The 19,766-nt window shown below is 38.5% G+C and overlaps 1 protein-coding gene across 1 annotated transcript in view; it reads right to left on the bottom strand.

Annotated features, from left to right (window-relative positions):
• The window catches only part of reep5 (receptor accessory protein 5), a 21,727-nt gene extending 4,009 nt beyond the window's left edge, over window positions 1-17,718 (bottom strand). Inside the window, 3 exon segments of the mRNA NM_200058.1 lie at window positions 3,104-3,242; window positions 17,242-17,335; window positions 17,533-17,718. Of these exon segments, the coding sequence (NP_956352.1) occupies window positions 3,104-3,242; window positions 17,242-17,335; window positions 17,533-17,650 (351 nt within the window). The 5' untranslated portion in view covers window positions 17,651-17,718.
• Between the last annotated feature and the right edge of the window lie 2,048 nt (window positions 17,719-19,766).

Here is a 19,766-nt window from a genome sequence, read left to right as displayed (position 1 = left end):
CTTGATGTTGCAATTTAATATTTTCTTATTATATTATGCTACTTGGTCTGTGTAGTCATGCAAACATTTGTTTGTTGAGCAAGTAGTTTGGCCGTTTTCTGCCGTTTATTATTCCTAGTCATTTCTCCCATAGGCGACTGAATCGGAAGTTCTAAGACAATCGCGAAAACAGGCGCACTTCCGCATTTTAGAATAAGGTCAATAGGCTACAGAACAAACCATCGTTATACAATAACTTGCTTAATTACCCTCACCTGCCTAGTTCACCTAATTAACCTAGTTAAGCCTTTAAATGTCACTTTAACCTGTGTAGAAGTCAATAATTTACTGTCATCATGGCAAAGATAAAATAAATCAGTTATTTGAAATGAGTTATTAAAGCTATTATGTTTAGAAATTTATTATGTAAGAAAAATCTTCTCTCCGTTAAGCAGAAATTGGGGAAAAAGTAAACAGGGGGGCTAATAATTCTGACTTCAACTGTACAGGTATATATGTTGCTATTTTCTCTAGAATCTCTACTGAACATTTTAAAAGTAAAAACTGACTTTTACCTTCCCTGCCAAAATGCTAAATTTGGAGGGGGGGGGGGGGGTGATCATCTCACTCACCACTAGTGTGCAGCATCCACCTGGATGACGCAACAGCAGTCATATTGTGACACAGCAGCTGATTGGTGGAGAGGAGACAGTGATGAAGCCAATTGTGATATGGGGATGTTAGGATGCCATGATGGACAGAGGCCAGTGGGCAAATTTGGCCAGGATGCCAGGGTTGAACCCCTACTCTTTTTCGAAGGACATCCTGGGATTTTTAACGACCACAGAGAGTCAGGACCTCAGTTAAACGGCTTATCCGAAAGACTTTAAGAACTACTGTTGTGCTGAGGAAGGGAATGCATGAATTGATAATAGTATTTGCTTAAATAAGACTTAACAGAAAAGTGTTATGAGTGCTTCTACTACTTGTATTATTTGTTATTTTACAGGCTAGTTTTATGTCAGACCCAGTATTATGCACATACACTATCTAACAAAAACTTGTCGATCCTAGTTGTAAGAGCAACAAATATCAACTCGACTTCTAGTTGATCATTAGGAAAAGTGGCAGAGGGTCGATTTTTCTGGTGAATCATCTGTTGAACTGCATCCCAATCATCTCAAATACTGCAGAAGACCTATTGGAACCCGCATGGAGCCAAGATTCTCACAGAAAACAATCAGGTTTGGTGAAGGAAAAATCCTGGTTTAGACTTACATTCAGTATGGAGGTGTGCGAGAGATCTGCAGAGTGAATGGCAACATCAGCAGCCTGAGGTATCAAGACATTTGTGCTGCCCATTACAAACCACAGGAGAAGGCAAATTCTTCAGCAGGATAGCGCTCCTTCTCAAAGAAGCTCAAGATGCTCCAAGATTGGCCAGCCCAGTCACCAGACATGAACATTATTGAGCATGTCTGGGGTAAAATGGAGGAGGCATTGAAGATGAATCCAAAGGATCTTGATGAACTCTAGAAGTCCAGCAAGAACGTTTTCTTTGCCATTCCAGATGACTTTATTAATCAGTGATTTGAGTCATTGCAGAAATGTATGGATGCAGTCCTCCAAGCTCATGGGAGTCATACACAATATTAACTCTTTTTCCACTGCAGCATGTCTTTATATTCTATACAGTACATAATTCCTGTTTAGTGACAAGACTTTTGTCTAAGTAAAGTCAGACCTTACTGTCCTTATTAAATAATTAAGTCATATGATCATATTTTATTTTGGTAAAATAAGTGTAATCTAGAGGCCTTTGCCTTACATATAAGCCACTTCTGATGCCAAATGATCAACTAGAAGTCAAGTTATTATTTGTTGTTCTTAAAACGAGGATAGGCGACTTTGATCAGGCGGTGTACATGAATTCATTTAAGCATTTGCTAAAATCAATATAAAACTTAACAAAGGTTTTATGAGTGCTTCTATTATTGTATTATTTGTAATTTCATGAGATGTTTTTTAAACTTCAAAGTCTCTTCTTTTAAACAAGACCAGAATGAGGATTATATTTAAAAGCGTTCCAGAATTAGTCATTTAAATATGGACATTACCTCTGCAGGCCTACACTCAAAAACAGGCATGACAGTTATCAAGTTAAGGGTGCTTTCACATCTGTAGTTCGCTTCATTTGGGCCGGACCAAGGGTAATAAATGATACATTGTTGCATTTTCTGCCGTTTTTGGGTCGTTTTCACACCACACTGCTGGCTTTGGTCCGAACCAGTTGAAACGAACCAAAATGCAGTCATCTGACAAAATCCACATCTCTCATTGGCCAGATGTTGTTGAACATATTTCCTAAACTGCTTATTGATTGGTCAGAATTCACATGCAGAAAATGCCAATGAACTCCCACAAGTAAACAAACCGGCAGACAAAATGTCGTTTTTACTCAGGAGGGACGACTGCGCTGACTGATTGTATGCCTGCTTTAAACAAACTATACATTTTAAGAATGAAGCGCGGCCGCGGCTGGAAAACAGTGTTTAATGCATCGCTCGTCACTTCAGAAGGAGGCGTGAATTAATTTAGCTAAACTGCGACATGGTCATCTTGCGGAAATATTACCAACGATCGATCAGGTAATGTTTTCCTCTCTCTCTCTCTCTCTCTTTGTTGGTAAAGCGCTGTCAACAAATATTTTTCCTCCATATCCCATAATGCACTGCACATTGGTCTACGGCAGCTGGATTAGTCCAAAACGCACAGTACTTTTTGCGGTTGGGTCTGTTTTAGTACGGATCATATTCTCACCACAAACGAACCGCTCCAGGGTTTGCTTTAAAACGTACCGAGACCACCTCTTCAAGCAGGTCTCGGTACGCTTATTTGGTCCGCTTTTGGTGCGCACTTGAGTACGATTGCTGCATTCTCACCTGCCCAAACGAACCGCACCAAAAGGGGAAACGAACTCTAGTGCAATTCAATCGAACTAAATAAAGCAGGTGTAAAAGCACCCTAAATGAGCAAGGCTGAATGGAAACATCACTAATGTGACAGGCACATGTTCTAATTACGAAACGTATGACTGTAGCAAACACAATGTACTGTACAATACCTTGGCCAAGAAGTAGAAAGGGAACCAGGACAGGAAAATGTCGGCGAAGAACTCCACCACGCTGAACACTCCATAAACCACCCAGTAGGTCAGCCATTTTGTGTCATCATCCTTGGCTGGGCTCTCAATGGCTTTGATTCTGCGAATAAATGAAGAGTCACACACATGTGATATACCCGCTGCAAGTCTGCATTCTCTCTACAAGGCTGTCCTTTACTATTTCACATTTACTAATTTACGTTCACAGACAGAACATAAAGAGGGTGATTGATAATTTAGAGCTTTAAATATTTGCTTAGTTTTTTGACAGGAGCCGGGAACGTTGATCTTTTAACCCAGTAAAGCATATTGACATATAACAGAGGGAACTTTAGATTTTCGATATGAGAAAAAGGCGAATAGATTCATATAATTGATATATATATATATATATATATATATATATATATATATGTTTTTTTTTATTAATTAAATAATATTTTTAACTAATTAAATAATTAATTAGCTCATTAAGACTGAAAATATTTGGCTCATAAAATCATAAAATATTTGCCTCATTTGGCTCGTATTTGGCTCATAAAGACTGAAAGAGAGAACATGAAGCTAATATTGAGGAAAGAAATGCCTCAACTCTACTCAAATGCCTTAAGTGAGCAAAAGTATTAACTTTGGCGGTAATGCAAATTAAGATGAAACTCTGATTTCCTGTAAATCAATTATATTATTTAGCATAGCTCTGAACAAGAAGTTTGGCCACAGGAGAAATGGTCGTGCTCAACCGTGCCTGGTTTCTCTCAAGGTTTTTTTCCTTCACTTTAGTCAATTGGTGAAGTTTTGTTCCTCGCCACTGTCGCCGCTGGCTTGCTTGGTTGGGACTTGTGGAGCTGTGCATCGATGGATTTGCTCTTCAGTGTTTGGACTTTCAGCAGTGATAATTAAACCACATTGAAATTAATTAAACTGAACTTCAACTCTGAAAACTGGACTGACGCAGTTTCGATTTACTTCTATGCTAAGCTGCTTTGACACAATTCACATTGTAATAGTGCTATAGATGAACTGAATTGAATATAGCAATGGAGCAGTATAGCAAACAAAACTATTCTATAGTGTAAAGGTAAATGAACAGATAAGCAAGTTGCTTCAATAATAAAAATTATCTTAAAAAAACATAATAATAATAATAACTGTTGTCATGTTTACTCAGAAGCACATTTACCACTTGAAATGCAAAAAGTTTGCCTGTTTGCCAAAGAAAAAGCGTAAACTATAAATTAAGAAACCTAATGCATTTAGTAAATCAAGTGCAACAGGTTTTTCAGGAAAGGCTGGAGCATACAGATCTTCTACAGAGCCATAGAAATATGTTTGAAACACAACACAGTGGGATTTACAGGGTTAAATTAGTGGCGATTAGTGTTGCATGCTAGAGTCAAGTTAACTGACACACATGAGTCACAAGGGCTTCTGTGGTTTGGCATGCTGAACACGGATCTGCCTATCTGCATTTTTTAAAACACTCGATTGTCATCCCTTCAAGAAGATTCTAGATTCATAAATACATTAATAATAGGGTGTAATTGTGTCAAAGTTGAAACTTTTGAAATCTGTATTTTTTTTTAATAACCATTGAAATGTTTAATGGCCTCTGAAATATTCTCCGTTTCGTGACTAGTGAGGTAACCAGCGAAATGGTATGTGCTTGGCAGGCAACAACAAACCACATTAGTTCTTAGCTGTCAACAAACTACATTTCAGCTTTCTTTGACGGTATTTGCAGGGATGGACAATCATATGCTGATAACGATCATATAAAGCTCTATATGGTAGAGCCTTCCTATATCTGACACTGTCTCTCAGTACACAACTACTCTACTTCCCTGCGGTTTGCTGATTCTCAGTCTTCAACAGCCACCATGTAGATTAAAATCAATGGGGAAAAGTCTTCTCTTTTGCTGCACTTAGGTTATGGAATTATACTTCTGCGTTGACTGATTACTAGGCCCACACAGAAGAATCTGCACACGCAGAATTCTGCATATTTATTCAGTTTTTAAATTAATTTCAGTAATATTATTACCTAATATGAAAGTGTTTTTTTACAAAATTCTGCACAGAAATAGCAAAAAACGTCAGCAGATTTTGTGTGGCCCTCACGGATTACTGTAACGCAGTCGTGCATTTATACTTCTGCATTCTGTTTGTGTTACAATAACACTTCGGAAACGCTAGCTGGCAGTGGGGTTTCTGTTTCGCTGTGTTGAATTTCACAAAATCTCATGTGAGCTGACGCACTTGGGTTCTTTGACCACAGAGAGCGAGGACAAGTCAGGAAATACATCATTATGCGATGAGTCGCTTGTAGTTCATTGATTCCACAGTGCACTTGCTTAGGAGAGTGTATGCTTTGCCCAGGCTATGATTATGTTTCCATTCACATACCTTTATGCGCATTTTTGAATATTGAATAAAAAGATTCTTAATAAAAATGGCAAGATCTGCATACATTTGAAAATGTGCATTAAAAAAACATGCACACAATTGAACAGGACAGAACAGAAACTTTTAGTTATGCCTAGTTCAGACTGCGTGATTTTAGCCCTGATTTTGGCTCGCCGACAGGTTTTGAGAAATCGCCGACAAATGCCTGAAATCACAGGCAAATCGCTGCACGTGCATGTGAGTGACAATCACACAGTATGAACGATCAAAGACGCGATCTGAGAAAATCGCCGATGAGTCGCCGATGCCTGCGAGATATTTGGCGTGCTAAATATCTGGAGCTGTCGGCGATTCAAATCATGCCGTGTGAATTGAGTTTTGACTGAAAATAACATCAACGATTGCCTACAGCCAATGAGAGAGCAGCTTTCACTTGTGTGTGCGTGTGTGTATAGCTGCTGCAGGCCAGCGGGAGGCTGGGGGAGAAGTTAAAAGCGCTCTTTTTCGGTTTATTTGGACCCACGAAATGGAGGAAAAACTAGTGGAGGTTTGACAGGACTCTGGAGCAACTGTGTCTGTTTGAAGGTTCATACAGAAAAAAAATAGTTTATTATCAACGTTGAGGAGAAATGGCTAATTCCCTTTAAACCCAGGTGAGCAAACATGTACATGTTCTACCCCATTAAAGGCTTCTTTCTCATTATGTAGTTATGAGAACGTAGTTTGGACGAAGTTGTCGGCGATTCTTCCTATAGTAAAGTCATGCAATCTGAAAGCCCCTGTCCCCGATCCATCTTGCAGTGTAAACAAAGCAGCGACGAAACGCAAGCCCAGATAGTCATGCAGTGTGAAAACATCTGTGACACGACTACTTTGAAAATCATGCAGTCTGAACTCGGCATAAGAGGAGTCATCAGAGGAAAATCTGCTATCAAGATCACTTATTTACATGACTGCAGCACCTTGCAAGGAGAAACTTGTGCATTCCTGCAACAAGCGGTGCAAGCAAACGCTCATTTAGTGCAGACGGCCGTGTTTAAGAGGCAAGGGCTGGTTTTGAGCATCTGCACTCCCAACGTGCGTCTCACAGCTCCAAAAACACTGCATGTTCATGGGGTTTTTATCTTCTAAGATGCAGGTAATTTATCCTACAACAGCAAATAGCAATTTTTAATAGCAGTTTATCAGGAAGTGACGATTTTGTTCTCCTAACTCAGGGGTCGGCAACCCAAAATGTTGAAAGAGCCATACTGGACCAAAAAAAACAAAAACAAATATGTCTGGAGCCGCAAAAAATTAAAAGCCTTATATAAGCCTTATAATGAAGGCAACACATGCTGTATGTATTTATATTAGCTATATTAGCCTACTATAAAAATTATTTAGTTGGCTACAAATACATACTGAGCCTTCATGATTAAATGTTTTTTTTTTTTTCCTGCAGTGCATCCTGTAGAGAATGACGCACCACGTGACTACTCTGTTGTACGATGCCGTCTCAAGTTTAACTTAATTACAATATTAATGCATTATGTTTAATGTTCGAGTTTAACTTCATTACAATATTAATGAATTATGTTTAATGTTAAAGTTTAACTTCATTACAATATTAATGCATCATGTTTTGCTTTGATGAAATTAAAGAAATGCAGTAAAGAAATCAGATTTTTGATGTTTTTTTATTTTGAGGATTCCAAAAAACAACATCAAAATGAACGTGCATAACGTGCCCCTTACTGGGAATGTGCTCAACAAGGAAGGGTCAATCTCCAGGGGTGTGTGACAAGGAAAGACAGTCTCGTTTTTTCCTTTCGCCACTCGCAAAATCTGCTCCCAAATGCAGTTTGCATATCAACGATCGCACCTTGTAAATAATCACTGAGCGATCGGGATGGGCTTTTTTACAACAGCCACCTGCCTATTCCGTGTGTCGCAGGCTATGATGCAAATCTTCGTTGACAGAAATGTTGAAAATAAATATTCTACACACTTTTACAGCATTGGAAAACGTTAAGATTGTTTGTCCTCCTATAGAAACCATATTAAAACAAAAATATATTTACCTCCCCCATCTTTTTCCGTTTTCAAACATTTTTTGAAAAAGCTCCAGGGAGCCACTGGGGCAGCGCTAAAGAGCCACGGGTTGCCGACCCCTGTCCTAACTCATCGATGGAAACCCTACCTAATTCGCAAAATGTTTTATTCAATATTACAGTTTTGTGCATGAATCTAATTTGAATCTTTAGATGGAAACATAGCAAAGTACATGTAGTAAACTAGTAAAAAAAAAGGGTTCATTTAGTTGCACAGAGCGATCATTTTGCTTCAGGGCATCGTCAGGAGCAGCGGAGCAGGAGCACTACAGGTGGAGCATCACTGCACAAAGTGAAAGAGCGTGCATCATTTAAATTACAATATAGCGTTTTAGATGCATGATTACTGCAAACATTTTATATGGTTCATTCTTTCAGGCCAAACAGTTTTTTTTTTTCAGTACATCCAATGAAAGCCTGTATTCACTGCTCGAGTGTTCTGCATGAGAATAGGGGTGTGACAAGACGCTTACATCTTTATTAATCTGGGGTCGCCCAATGACTGTAAAAAAATATGGACGACGCGACAGCCCCTTTTCCCATTGAACGCCTTGAGGGCAAAACGCCTGCTTGACGGGCACAAACTGTCCCAAAAGACTGCTGAAATTGGAGTCTTGACATGCGCAGAAGGACGCAGATGGAGCCAGAGGAGGAGCCGCGAAAATGAGCGGAGTCGAGCTTCCAACCAAACGCTTTATGTAAAATCAACCACGCCCCCCGAACGTCTCAGCATGCGTTTGCTGTCATATCAACACAAATGGATGTAATAACGTTAACAAATATGAAGGTTTTATATATTTAATCGTGCCAGCTCCGGGCCGTAGCGCACATATCCTACTCGCGGCGTCGCGGGCTGATTCCGGCTCGCATGCAGCAGCGCCAACACCGACTCGCTCGACCGCCGCATCTGGCTCGATTGACTCGGGCTGGAATCAAGCAGTGAGTCCAGGCATCCGGAGTAGGTCCAGCAGAGGTAGTCAGTCGGAGCTCTGTGTGTGTAAGTCTCCGGCAGGCGAGAATCTAGCCGGAACTGGCCGAGTGTATTTTGCTATCTGGGTGGTTAGGCGTGTATCAGCAAACTAATAAAGCCCGAAAAAGCCCCGACCTTAGCGAATAAACAGTGTTTCACCAGGATCATGTATGTCAGAAACTGTAGTTTACTGCTGAACTCATTTTATCATGGTAAAATAACACAGAAATCGAATAATAACACTTCAGTCTTCTGCCGAAGCTCAGACACGCTGCTTTGAGAAACTGTCAATCACAGCTGTCAATCACGATGACACGCCCAGCATTAAATTACTGCTAAAAACAAACTGTTTACAAAAATGAAGATCTGCACCTATTTCAGCACAATAACCAGTGCGTTAATCGACCTGAACCATCTTTCGGGACATTTTATTGCAAGTGTAATACATTTTTTTATTTGGGCTCAAGTCTCCTTCATTAACACGGAGGAGGCGGGCTTTATAACTTGTACTGCAGCCAGCCCCCAGGGGGCGATCTAACGACCGAGACCTTCACTCAAACACAGGCTTGTGGCACACTTGGGGTCGCCACAGCGGAATGAACCGCCAACTTATTCAGCACATTTTTTTACGCAGAGGATGCCCTTCCAGCCACAAGCCATCTCTGGGAAACTCTCCATCTCTTTTTTTTTTTTTCTTTTTGCACATTTTGTTTTTAAGAGATCTTAAATGATGAAATATATGAATGGAAAATAGAAAATAATTCAACTGATACAAAATGCAAAAGTATTTAATGGCTTTTTTATCTATATTATTTGACTTCTCCATGAATGAATTCTCTGCTGTAAAGCACATGCAAATGCTGCAAAATATTTTGCTATAAACTCTGACTGGCTTCTCCCTGTACAATTTCACATGAGAAATCGAAATACTTTCCACAAGCTGAACATTAAAAGAATTCATGTAATGTTTGGCATTTCATTTTCAGCAGTTTCACTTTCATTCAGCAACATTTCATTCATGCCCCCGGGACAAACTCTGAGCTACTGGTAGCGAGTATGAAGTAAGGAGTACGCATCTATGAATGGTAAAAGACCTCCCGGATTTCATCTAGCATACTTCATTTATGTTCTGAAGATGAATGAAAGTCTCAGGGGTTTGGAACAGCATAAGGCTGAGTATTTAAGCACATCATTTTTATTTTTGGGTGAACTAACCCTTAAAAAACATTGCCTGTTACTTTGTGCATTTCCACTTTATTAAAGCAAACAGGGGTGACATGGTGAATCAGTGATCAGCACTGTCGCCTCACTGCAGGAAGGTCGCTGGTTCGAGTCCCAGCTGGGTCATTTGGCATTTCTGTGTGGAGTTTGCCTGTTCTTTCCGTGTTGGCATGGGTTTCCTCCGGGTACTCCCCCATAGTCCAAAGACATGCGCTATAGGTAAATTGGATAAACTAAATTGGCCGTAGTGTATAAGTGTGTGAGTGAATTAGTGCGTATGGGTGTTTTCCAGTACTATGATGCAGCTGGAAAGGCATCTGCTGTGCAAAACATATGCTGGATAAGTTGGTGGTTCATTCCACTAAGCCGAAGAAAAATGAATAAATGAATGAAGAATGATGTGTATTGGCAAGGGCCTCACGATATGATACATATCACGATACATAGGTCACGATACAATATATATATAACCCGATATATTGCGATACAATAAATATTGTCATATATTGCAATAGTTTGTATTAGTATGTGCGTCATGTTATATTGACAACTTGATAAAGTCAGCAGACGAATTAAAATTCCAATTCTAATTTATTTTCTATCCATTTCAATTCATTAGAACTGCACAGTGTGATTGAACAGAGAACTCACTGAAATGAATTAAATGCATATTGTTATTAAACACTTAACTAAAATGTATATGCCACTATATGTCACGTATAAATAGGGCTGCTCGATTATGGAAAAAATCATAATCACGATTATTTTGGTCATAGTTGTAATCACGATTATTCAAAACGATTATCAGTTGAAGTCAAAATTATTCGCCCTTCTGTGAATTTATTTTTATTTATAAATATTTCCCAAATTATGTTTAACAGAGGGTTTTTGTTACAGTATTTCCTATAATATTTTTTTCTTCTGGAGAAAGGCTTATTTGTTTTATTTCAGCTAGAATAAAAGCAGGTTTGAATATTTTGAAACCTATTTTAATAGCTCGATATTATTAGCCCATTTAAGCAATACATGTTTGATTGTCTGCAGAAGAAACTCCTGTTATACAATGACTTGCCTATTTACCCTAATTAAGCCTTTGAATGTCACTTTAAGCTGAGTGTCTTGAAAAACATCTAGTAAAATATAATGTGCTGTCATCATAGCAAAGATAAAAGAAATCAGTTATTAGAAATGAGTTATTAAATCTGGTATGTTTAAACTTTGCTTTAAGCATCTTCACTGTATTTTTGATTTTATTATTGATTATTTATAAAAACAGTAGGCAGCAGCAGGAATACCGCACACTGTAACTTTAAGAACAGTGCGGCTCTGATATGGTTTCTCTTTCTCGTGTCTTTTGATTCTCAACTTGTTAGTTTATTACACAAATGAGGGTTAATATGAATAATCACTAAACACCGCGCTCTGACACAAATGTGCATGTATTTGACCATTAAAGCGCTCACATTAAGATCACGTTAGATGTGTGTGTGCGCTCTGCTGTCCGAGGCTAAGCGCGGCGCGCGCGCAAACACACACACGCTACCTGTCCGAGGCTAAGCACGGCGCGCACACACACACAACAGCACGTGCTCTTTTGCGCTTTTAAAAATATGAAAAGTTACATTAAAGCACATGCTTTTAGTCATTTTCACGTGGAACTGAGCTTTGCAGAGGCAGAGTTTTCACACGTGGTTAATGGTTTAATGGTTTAATGGTCGATTAATGGTTTTTCATAATCGTTAAAAGCCAAAATCGAAATCGGATTTTCGATTAATTGCACAGCTCTACCTATAAAGGAAATAAACAATTTATAAAACTAAAGCAAGTAAAAAAAATGTAAATGCATTAAGTGAACATAAAACAGGAACACAGTGCCCTAATATGCGGTAAACTATTAGAACCTAAAGTGTCCAAAATCGGGGCTCGAAATTGCGACCGTTTGGTTGCATTTGCGCCCGAAATTTAATGCAACCTTAAAATATTTTTGGGAGCATTTGTGCGAGTGCATAAAATTGTTGTTGTGCAACCAGTTTTCACCTCCACATGCGCAAATTTAGTAGGCATTCAAGCATTAAGCATCTTTGCACCTAAAAACACCAAACGCAGCGCTCAGGAATGGTTTAAAACAACTGACATGTCAACTTGCTGCCGTTACAACGACAGGTCCTTCCATTTTATGTCCCATTCCTCCTATGCAGTTTTCAGTAACTCCGCAATGTTAATTGAGGTAGACAGAAGCTTGTTGATGTTATCCAGTGTAGTTTGCCTTGAATCAAGAGGTTTCGGTTGAGTTCACAGTGCTGCTAATTCATCTGCGTGGTGTCTTGTTAAGTGATAGCACAAGTTCGTTGTGTTTCTTAAATATTTTAAGATAGATTTGCAAAGCTCGCAAATGGCATTTATTGTCAGTACTCTGGTATAGTCTTAAAACCAAAGTGCAGCCACACGTCAGCTCTAAAAGCTGGAGGCGCCTTTATATTTTCCACCATGCTCACTCTTGCTTACTTCTGATACAGATCTACTTTGCGTTTTGTTGGTAGCGTGTTAGCGACATCTACTGGAGCAGAGGAGGAGGCTGTTTGGCACGACTTGCATCGATACTTCAACTCGGACTATCGATACACTATCGTGAAAGAAATTATCGCGATAGTTAGATATATCGATATTTTTGCACAGCCCTACAGTGAATCAGTAGCTTTTAGTGATTCTGAATCCGTTCAGCAATTGATTTGATGATTTGCATTAGGATGTTAAAAATTTACTTTGTGTTGATTAATTTGCGTTACTATTTTAATTGACAAAGCTTAATAATTTCTACTAAATCAATTGCAAGACATATGTGTGCCGTAATTATGATGAATACAGCCCTAATAAAATCTGTTTTGTAAATTGATGGTGGAAATATATCGAACAAATATATTTATTTTGTTTTTAGCTATACGTTTTTAGCTCAAAGTGCCGGTAGTGTTTGACGCCAAGAACCACTAATCATCTTTCATTTCCTGCTGAAACAAATCAGCAGAACTTTCGTAAATGTATATTTAGCCTTTTCACATAGGCCTTTCCCCCTGGCGTATTTTTGTGTCAAACGCCACAGAGAAGCGAGATCAGCCATCGGTGGCATACTGTGGAGATATGACTGAGGCCTCTCTTGTGTGCTCTCTGTGTCGCACGCACTCGCTCTCTCTGTTAGTGACGGTGCTGCTTGCATCAGTTCCTCGCATTTGTCTTAAGTTAACCAAACTGGCACACGTAATAAAAAGATTCAACTTCAGTCATGTTCATGTTGTGAAAAACATCATAAAAATGTCCACTGTTGATAATATTACGTCTGTTTCACACCACAAGCGTCAGCGGTGCGTAAGCAGAGCATGAGCAGCGCGTGTGTTTTCGGCGTCCATGTTAATAGATTAGAGCTTTCATACCGCACGCAGCAACAGCGCGTCAAAGCGAGGCGTGAACGTCGCAGAAGCAGCAGTGCAGCGAGTTTCGGCGCTGGGTCTATTTTTGACGCGCTGCTCACGCTCAATTAAAGTGACAGTGCATTGATAATGACCAAAACACATTGAATAACAGTAAAAAGTAGCAATTTTACCCAATAGATGCGTTAATAATGTCAAATGGTTTTCGTATAGTCATTCAAATGAACTTAAAATGATAAAAAACGGCAACAAACATTTATTTAAGCCCGAACTACAAAACCAAATGTAAAACAATTTTAGTATCAGTTTTGCTTAAGTTGCACGCTAGTGTTTCAGGAGAGGGGAAATAGAACATTTACGGGATTTGTAGTCCATAGCGAAGTGTATTGTGGGTAGTGTATTTCGACACGCATGCTGGATGATGTTAACTCGCTGTGTTCTGTGCAGCTGAGCAGAGGAAGAAAGTTTTAATCGGCTTTGTTTTATGTTCACTCGAGTTATTCCTACCGGGAGCTGTTTGCACTGTGAATCTGACAACACGAAAATAAGTAAAAGAATGGCATGCATTGGTTTTTTTTGTCCGTCTCATCCTCTGCACGAGCATGAATTAACGAGCTGTTATTCTGCCGCTGGACATCACTGAAGGGGAGAAAGTAACACTAGTTTGATCATGTATAAATATCATTATAACTATATTGTATAAATATTATTATAACTACAGTCTACAGCAACCTGACAATCAAAAAACAAATGACATGATATCACAGGCGATTGTCTTCTGACTGTAGACACTTCTCATATAGCTTGAGAAGCATACAGTACTATTTGATCTATAAAATTTGTTAAATAAACATTTGCAGGTTAAAGAAACAGCATAGGAGGGGCCTTGGTGTAGATGAAAAGTTTAAAAAGTGTATTTGTATATAGAGAGACATGGGTAACTAGATAGAATAGACAGACGCAGCTGGTGTGAAAGGCAAATGCCTGCGTGTTGCTTCTGCTCGACATACGCGCTGACGCTTGCGGTGTGAAACAGGCGTAAGACTTTTGTTTTCAATAGCGATTTTAAAACTTTTAACATAAGTAGTCCTCGGCTAAGCACAGGCTATTATTTATCAAAAATTGAGTTTAAATAGTTTTATGTGAGGAAATGCAGTCTTGAATTTACAAACAGTTAGCAAGTACCAGAAAACAGATTGATGTAACACATTGATCAAATGTAGTTTTCAGTCACGGTCATGTGCCATAAGATTTAACTTGTGTAGTTTTGCCTTCATTCGTTTTTGTTTTCAGTCGTGACAAAGCATGAGTGTTCAACACATGATTTATTACAACACGCTTTATAACATAATAGTTTAACTAAATTCTAATAATACTTTACCTGTCCCAGTCAGTGCCCAATATTTTGCAAGATAGTTGTATTCAGATTAAAGTCCCTTTAAGTATTCTATAGTTTTTGATTCAGATTAAAGTGTAATTTAAAACCTAAACTATGGCTGTTTCTCAATTCCAAGAACGCAGAGAACGGACTTGTGTTCTTGTGGAGACCGGTCTTGCCAGGTGTCCTCGGAAGAACGAACTCAGGAGACCGCGAGGGCAGAGAACGCGTCCTTTGAGAATTGAGATGCTGCGTTCTTCCTGATGGTCACATGACCTTCACGTGTTTTAAATGGTAAATTATTTAAACATTACAGCCTTCATACAACGATTTATTGTTTTTCCCCTTTTTAAATATATACTTTGCATAAAAAACAGTTTAAATATATGTTGCACAATATAAATAAAACAGATTTTAATACGAATTTCAGCAAACAAACACCCCTAATGTGTTTATTCCTTTATTAAGATGTCCATGGTAATGTTTATATTCACCGTTTCATTTAGGGAAACTCCTGAGGTAAATAATTCATATCTATGAACTTTAATAATAAATCTAGATAAAATGCAACGCTTCCCACCTCCAGTCGCAATGACTTCTGGGACTTCTAGAGCAAGTTCGGTGCTCAAGTCTGCATCAATGCATCCTCGATATCAAGAACACATCCGGGAAGTTTCACGCGTCCTCCGTACTTGCGGTCTTGAGTATTGGAACTGAACTTAGGCAGCTGATGATGACGTTTCACAAGAACACGAGGACGCAAGACCGCTGAAGAACGCATATTGAGAAACAGCCTATGTGTCTGTGCCAATAACCTAGTGGTTAAGTGCATAGCCATATAGCACCATGGAGCTCATGGCAACCAGAGTTCGATTCCTGGCTCAAGGTCCTTTGCCGACCCTTGCCCTCTCTCTGCTCCCAATACTTTCCTGTCTGTAACCTTCACTGTCCTTTCCAATTAAAAGTGAAAACCCCCCAGGGTTCAACACTAAGGATTTTTTATACGGGTCCGATCGGGCCATTGGTTGAGATTTTTACTTGCCCTGCCAAAATTTTCACTGGCCCCACCAAAAAAAACGAAAAAGTTAATAGCAATTTCTTAGTCACATATTTTAAATAGTGGCAAAATTATGCCTGTGAATCTAGAATTTAAACATTTTAAATATGTTAATAAATGTATAATGAGCCAAATTCAAGATTTTATGCAAATGAAAGAGCAGTATGAAACATGTGCTGGTATTTTGATGCAATTCTAAATATTTTTTTTATAAAAATGGCTTGCCAAACTGACAACTGTTTTTTTGTGTGTGTGCTTTTTTCTGTTTCTTTTTGTACCCATGTAATTGTCTGCTTCTAAGACTTTAGAAACAGATGTTTTCTTTTAGCCTCATTGTTTAATTTTGCCACCATGTTGCCATCTTTTCGCTGTAATGGTTGTTACCAAGTTACAAAAAAAAAACGTGCTCATCGTTACTGGCTGATAGGGGCCAGTAACAATCCTGTCTACTGTCCCGAGTGTCTTTCATGCTGGCCCCGGGCCACCAGGCAGTCCTTATTGTTGAGCCCTGCCCCCTAAAAATAATTATTTAAAATAATAACTTTACTAGGTTGTGTTAACAAGGAAAGTTAGAATATTTAGTCAAGTTGTTGTATGACTGGTTTGGTATGTAGACAATCGAAAACATATAGGTCTAAAGTAAATGTGAGGCTAATAATCCTGACATTAATTTTTTCTTTTTATTAAACTACAAGAAATAAGACTTATTATGACTCCAGAAGAATTATGTTTGTTTTATAGGAAATACTGTGAAAATGTTCTTGGTTAATTAAAGATCACATGGGAAACATTATTTTAAATTAATGGGAGGGCAAAATATGTACTTCAACTGCGTCTGTTAAAAGTTTACAGGTGCACAGATGTGCCTTGATGTACTTGAATATTAATAATGTGTTGTCCTACTACAACACAAAGTTACTTGTCAAATAAATTAACAAGGAAGATTATTTTGAGTTTAAGTTTGTTAATTAGCTTGTTCGTGAAGACTGCAGAGTGATGCATGAATAAAAAATGACTTTGAAAAACTGATTAAGTAGTTTGTGATGCATGTTAAAAGTGTGCTCACTAAAAGTACAAGTGGCCCCTGCCCGGCCCACAACAGTCACTCTGGTCTAGAACCTCCGCTAGTGATGGACAAACCACATCAGTGTTAGATCCTAATCAGTTTTCAAATGAAAGTGAACGTTTGTTCAAGTCAAATGTAGCCTGTTTATTTGATTTAAACACTTTTTAGAGAAATATTTATGTTTTGTTTTGATGTTTTGACAGTTTTATAGACATTTGAGCCATAAATAGTCGAAGAATTACCATTTTAGAGTTCCTGTGATATGAATCAACTTCATGCAATAATATCTGAATCTAAATGTTAAAAAAAACAAATAATATATGAATATATTATAATGCACACCTAACTAGGGCCAAACCACTCCACTGACTTCTATGATGACGTCAATATTTTGGAACCGCGGTGATGATGTAATGACCTGCAGTGTGACGACAGATCGGAGTTAACAGCTAGTTTTGGCCAGAAACATGAATTTCAGTTCAAACTCACGATATGTAGGCAGGATAGACGAATCCGATGAGGTTGCAGAGCAGAGAAGCGCCGTATCCGATCACCAGATAAATAGCAATGAACGCGATGACAGCTGCAAGACAAAAGATAGCATCAGCCTCCTGTCAGCTCCGTCGACGTTTTCATCCATTATGTAATAAGCTTAGTCGTGAATAAACAAGTCCCAAACATACTAGTAAAACGGTTGGGTTAGGCTGGGTCATATTTCCGTGTAGAAAACGACTAGCACGCATGTGTTCCTGGTAAAGATCTGCTTCCCGCAATACTCACCATATGCGATGTACGACCTGTTCACTCCAGTCTTCGCCTCAATCTTCGCCAACAAGTCCGTCACCATATTTTTCTCGTGGAGGGCATTGTCGAAGCGCTGTTTTAACGCGGCCGCCATGATTTGTCTGAAGGGATGGTGGTTTTGTTGCAATGTGAAGTAAAACTCATGAACAGCAGCCCAACAACTCCCGCTACTCTCACCAGATCAGTGTCACTTTACACGCTGAGGGCGTGACGTCACGGCACCACTTCCTCGACCACACCCGGTCGTCAGAGGAGCGGGCCATGAAAGAGCTCGTATTATTTTTAACATCGTTTATTTTAATAAATGTCACTCTCCAAACATGTGTACAGATTTATTTATAAATGTGTTTGTACGAAAGGCTGAATGCAGACAAGATATCCTGTTTACAGTGTAACAAAATCACATAAAAGTCTTTTATATTTAAATATATACCATTACAGGGGATACATTTATAATACAAAGTGGAAAAAAGAAAAAAACAAATAATAGAAGTCCATTAATCCTGAAAAAGTGCAAGAGCGGAGTAAATAGCAGTTTGAATAGCTTTCATATTGACGTTCCCCACATTGCAAAATATCTCTGGCCCAGCTCTGGCCAACACAATCAGGTTTTGCTTGGCCCACATGCCGCGGGGAATTACGGTAGCCTACATGACTGGACCAAATTTGGCTTCCAGACAAGGGCCAAACACGGACCAAATCTGGGTCAAGTCTCAACCAAGTTAATAACTCATAACTGGGTCTGAACCTGGCCAGATAGGTTGTGTGTCATGATTGCAATGAATTGATACACCCATGAAGCGTTGTGCTTTAGGCACACTATGGGCATGCTTTTTGCTCAAAGCGATCTAATTGGTAGAATTTTTTTCTTAACTCAAAAATTATTTTAATGTATTTTAAATGTGGGTCAAGACTGACCAAAGTCACATGGCCCACATATCAATTGCTAAAATCTGGGCCAAATACAACATTTTACATCTGGCCCAAATCTTGTGTGCCGAGACGGTGCCACCTCTGCCAAACCCGGGTCATGTTTGACCCACATGCTGTATGCCAGTGCCGGATGAATGCCAGCTGTGACAGCTTTATGCCAAATCTGAGCCAGAATTCTTTGCTACAACAGTCAGGTTCAAATATATATATATATATATATATATATATATATATATATATATATATATATATATATATATATATATATTTGCATATGCAAATGTAACTATTGCTATATTGTTTGTAGGGTCTAATACCCGAATAATGTTCTACAAACCCACTAAAAAGCCTTGTAAAATGTTACAGTCGACAAACCCACATAGAAAATGTTTTCTGGCCCAGCTCCGGGCCACACAATAACTTTCCCTCGGCCCAAGTACCACAAAGAATGACGGTCCTGAAGTGGCCCATAACTGGATTAAAGAAAAGAGCCACACATGGACCATAACAGGCCCGAATCTCTACCAATTTATATCCTTTTAACTGGCCCTGAACTGACCAGTTAACCTGATCAACACCACCCTTTAACCAGAAACCCCAAAAACGGAGCCATAACCCAGCCTAATGTTACCTAAACACTGTAAACGATCACTACACTGATCTGGGCCACCCCTCCTATCCACAACTGGCCCAAATGTAGTTTGCCGACCAGCATGCAGTGCCATCATTACCACAGAATTATCATGTTAGAAATAAAATTAAAGAAATAACCTATAAACTTCTCCACAGATTTTATACAGCAAAACATTACTTACAAAAAGTTTAAAAGGAAATTGATGTGAACTGTATTTTTTGTAATGAATATGAGGAGACACTTTTACACTTATTTTGGCATTGTGCATACTCAGTCAAAGATTTATTAATAAGAAATTATAGTGTTCTGAACCCCTTTCATTGTTGTGGGAAAATGTACTTTTTGGCTTTATTATATACCCTAGTCAATAGGATTTTTTTAATTTATTTAATTAATTTATTTATTTTGATAACAAAATTTTACATTCATGAATGTAAATTTACCTATAAGAAACCGAATTTAAGGTATTGATGACTGAATTATGCTTATATACAGTATTAGTAGAGACTTTTGTAAAACTTTGTGAATTCTACAATGTATTTATTTGATTATTACATGTGTACATTTTGTATTTTTGCATTTGATTTATGCTTATATATGTATATTTTTAGTACTTTTAAAATGTTAATGTTATAATAAAAAT

This window comes from Danio rerio, chromosome 10 (genome assembly GCF_049306965.1).
Source record: "Danio rerio strain Tuebingen ecotype United States chromosome 10, GRCz12tu, whole genome shotgun sequence".
NCBI classification, from domain to species: domain Eukaryota; kingdom Metazoa; phylum Chordata; class Actinopteri; order Cypriniformes; family Danionidae; genus Danio; species Danio rerio.
This window is presented reverse-complemented; position numbering and strand designations above follow the sequence as displayed.